The sequence below is a fragment of the Quercus lobata genome, chromosome 8 (assembly GCF_001633185.2).
Source record: "Quercus lobata isolate SW786 chromosome 8, ValleyOak3.0 Primary Assembly, whole genome shotgun sequence".
Classification (NCBI taxonomy): Eukaryota; Viridiplantae; Streptophyta; class Magnoliopsida; order Fagales; family Fagaceae; genus Quercus; species Quercus lobata.
In genome coordinates, this window is record NC_044911.1 from 63,974,750 (window position 1) to 63,979,033 (window position 4,284).

The 4,284-nt window shown below is 42.1% G+C and overlaps 1 protein-coding gene across 1 annotated transcript; it reads right to left on the reverse strand.

Annotated features, from left to right (window-relative positions):
• Positions 1–1,252: 1,252 nt before the first annotated feature.
• On the reverse strand, positions 1,253–2,335 carry LOC115956025 (PRA1 family protein B3-like). Its single transcript, XM_031074475.1, has one exon. It carries the CDS (start codon positions 2,225–2,227, stop codon positions 1,583–1,585), a length of 645 nt encoding a protein of 214 aa, XP_030930335.1. The 5' UTR covers positions 2,228–2,335; the 3' UTR covers positions 1,253–1,582.
• Positions 2,336–4,284: the final 1,949 nt, after the last annotated feature.

Here is a 4,284-nt window from a genome sequence, read left to right on the forward strand (position 1 = left end):
TGGGAAAAGGAAAAACTTCAACTACAACAACAAGCTTCATATATAACTCAAGCATCCAACATCGAGCCTATAAGGTTTACCTACATAAAATGACAGGAATGTTTAAATCTACAGAGTCCACCTGTATGAGGCAAGTCACAAACCGGGTCCAAAACTTAGGTACTACCATGCAAAAGGCCAAAAACATTTGTGAAAATGCTTTACTTTGAAGAGGCATGCAGAGCAACCTCTGTTCTTGCACTTGCATCTAGCAATGCTACCCCAAAACCTTTTCCATTCAAAAACCAAGGGCAGAAGGGATGGGAAAACAATGATTCCATGTGACAACAAAGGGTAATCAGGTTTTCCAATGGACACAAATCAGGGAGGAAGGAAGACTCATAGCGATGCTAATCCATTAATGAATTGATGATTCTACTGACCAAGTGATATTAGGATTGACATGCTTCAGAAATACAAAAAACTGACCCATCTACCAAAAACAATAAAATCAGCACAAAACCTGTTCAGGCATATCTATCACAGAAAATCCTAAGACAATGTCCCAGCACCTTTAGATGAGAGAAAGAGAAAAGGACTTAATGTCATCAGAAATGGTACTAAGAAACCAACTGATATTCCCCAAGCTTTTCCAAATAGAAGATTTCCCACCTTTTGAAACATCTATCTCTTCCTAAACTAGAAAAAATCCACTCTAAAAAGCAATTAAAAATCCCAAGAACCTAATATGTTTACAAGCACTACACGTATTCTATTTCCTAACCTCACTTTCAGTTATATTTCATAATAACTTAAAAGTGTAGTCAGGCTTATGCAATATCAGCTAGCATTGCACAAAGATTCAATCACCAACAACCACTTCAAAGTTCAAGTTCAGAAGTTCCTACTAGACCATGCAACCCCTTTCTATTAGTTTTGTTGATAAATTACACGCATATTTAGTGCATCTTGAACATACAACCTCTATCTCATTATTATTCGAGGATGAAGTGTCATTTCAGCTATAGAGCTCATTGGCGCTCAATACCCATTATTTAGGACCGGGCAAAAACTTAGTTATAGTTCCTTAGATATTGTTCATGAATTAAATTTAACCACATTGATCAATGCAATGCAAACAATATTATCTTTCCTAAGAAGAATTCAATTCAACCATGCCACTTATTGGCCAATACAACCATATAATTGAATTTAATTAGGGAACTTTAGTTAAGGAACTATACCACTATACACCTAAGTTCTAGTTCTATCCTTTAGAAGTTAGAATCACATACATCCATTACATTCCATACAAGCAAAGGAAATGCCATTCGAATTCGAGCTCAGCAGCCAAAACTGCATTCATTGAGAATAAAACACTACACAATCTCAAACTAACTCTACAAGAATTAGGTCTAAAAATACACAATACAGATCCAATCTACATACAAGTCTAGAAAATTTAGGTCTACAAATTGCACAATTCAAATCAAAACCCTATCTCATTTGCCCAGAATTTCCCAAGCATATGAAAAATGAACCTTGTCAGTAACAGTGTTTCAATTTCACAATAATGATTGTGAAATAACTAACCTCCCTCCTCTCAGACACGTGCGGCGACAGGAGCGGCGGCCGCGGCGGCGGAAGAGGCAGCGCCGCCGAGGAAGGAGAGCAATCCGGAATTCGCTGGCTCTTGATCGTCAAGGAAGAGATCCTCTGGAACTTTGAACGCACCGTGAGCGCACACGATCGCGAAGCCGACCATCAACGCCGAGATGAGGAGCGATCCGACGGTGGTGAGGAAAACGACGACGACGGTTAAGAGCGAGAGACCGATCAAGGTCTCGCGATCTGAGAACGTGCGGCCGAGAATGACGAGAGGCTGATTGGACGGACGGAAAAAGTAGAGGAAAGTCCACGCGGCGAGGAGAGAGAGGAGAACGAGGAGAGAGATTGGGTGAGAGAGGAGAGAGAAAGCGAGGACCAAGGATATGAAGGTGAGGTAGTTGACGCGGAAATAGGCGAGGTTTTTTCGGATCCGAGAGTAGGCTTCGGTGAGGGATTCGGGTCGGGTCATGGAGGTCCGGTCTACGAGTTCGGACCATGGGCGGCGTTGAGAGAAGCCGTGGCGGATCGAGGAGGATAAGCGTGAGATGAACGAGCGGAAAGCGGGCGTGGTTATGGGTTGGGTGGTGGCGGTGGAGTTGGTTTGTGAGTTGGAGATTGGGAGTGTCGGTGGAGAGGCCATTGGTGGCGCGTGAAGTTAATATCAAGTGGATGTAAGAGAATGAGAGTGAGCCAGTGACGTTAGTTATTATACACACTGTTATAGTGGTTGTGTAGTGGGAAGGAATTATTGCCTAATGGATGTGTCCCGTAAGGCTTTGTGGGGTTTCATTTTAAATGAACCGGCCAATGCTTTTCTTTTTTCTTTTTCTTTTTTAATTATGGGAAAATACTACTGCATATTATTAATAAAAAAGTCAAGTACAATCATATTAACTTTTAATTGGGATCATTTTAGAAGAAGTTAGAAAGTTTCTCTTATGTAGGGGGAGGCCACTCCAAATCCTAGCCGCTTAGTAGAAGGTCGTGCCTAACCCTAGGGTTTGGGCTATTCATGTTCTCCTTGTGTGCCCCATAATATGAGTGAAAGTTTCTCCTTTGCTGCATTTATAGTGTTTCAACATGGAGGACTTATCTATGATGTGGAAAAAACTCTCGCTTTCAGAGGAGGAGGATAGCGAGTATAGTGAACGAACGATAACAATGATTGGGGGAAAGGCTATCGCGGCAAAGTTTTTCACACGACGAGTTTTGAATATGGAAGCCATTGCTCGGACTTTTAAACAACTATGGCAAACGAAGAAGGGATTCGAGGTCAAAGATATGGGGAATCATGTGGTTCTATTTGTTTTTTCAAATGGATCGGATGCAGATAGGGTCCTACTGGGAGAGCCATGGAGTTATGACAAATATTTAGTCTCTTTACGCAGATTAGAGAAAAATGTTGCAGTAAGGGATCTCGTCTCGATAGAACGTCCTTCTGGGTACAAATCCATGACTTACTTGTGGGTGAGATGAACTAAGAAGCAGCAGCTGGAAGGGTTATAGGAGATGTGCAAAAGGGAATTCGAGAATGGGTAACCAAGATGGCAGTAGTTTCATGAGGATCAGAGTTAAGGTTGATACATCAAAACCACTTTGTCGCGAACAAAAGATTCGGAGTGAAGAAAGGGAGGTAGGGTGGATTAGGTTCAAGTATGAACGTTTGCCGAACACCTGCTACTGGTGTGGTAGACTGTCTCATAACGACAAAGATTATGAGCTCTGGGTTAGAAGCAATGGCTCTCTGACTGAAGGGGATCGACAATTTGGTGCATGGGTCCGAGTCCCAACGTCAAATATGAAAAAGTGCTCAGTAGTTTTGGTTGACAGTGTGGAAGAAGATAAATGAAGTGACGATACCCAGGTGGATGACGATGTGGTGGAGATGGTCACCACTTCTTAAGGGCAGGCAGAGATGACGGGAAAGGGGGAGCACAGCGGTCAATCTCAAAGGGAAAAGGAGGCCGATGAATGGGTATTTTCAAAATTTCACTCATCCAACGAATCATGTTTCGAGATCCCTAGAGTTACAAAAGTCAAGGCAAATATTTCGGGTATGGAGCTGGATTTCCAGGATATTTTGCACGATATTGACTCAAATATCTCTAAGTTTGATTCTCCAATAGTTGGCCCAAGCAAAAGCAGGCCCATTGTAGCAATGGACCAGGCCAAGTGTCCTAAACACCATAGTTGTACTATTGAAGTTGGGCTTAGTTCAAAAATGGATGAGGATATGGGTATAAGTTGCAGCCCACAAGGGGTAAAGTTAAAAAGTCGTGGATGGAAGAGATTAGTGCAGGAACAATGCCCAAGTGAAGCCTAGACTATGCCTATTCAAAAAAAAAAAAAAAAGAACAACCAGAGACGTCGAGGGAGAGAACCACATCATATCTCCAGGAAAAAAATGTTGTGCACTCACCAAAAACCAAAAGCTAATGGTGGAAGCTGCAGGGCAGCCCTGCTGAGACCAATTAATGAGTTGCACTGCCTGGAACTATCATGGGATTGGGAACCTATGAACAGTGGAAGAGCTTGAAGAAATTATTCAAGCATAAGATCCCTTAATTGTTTTTTTTTTCGTCAGAGACTTGGTTTGAAAAGAATGAACAATTAGAAAGGTTACTGTGCAAGATAAAATATGCTGGCCTTTTCACCATGCCTAGTCAAGGTAGGAGCGGCAGGTTGACACTTTTATGG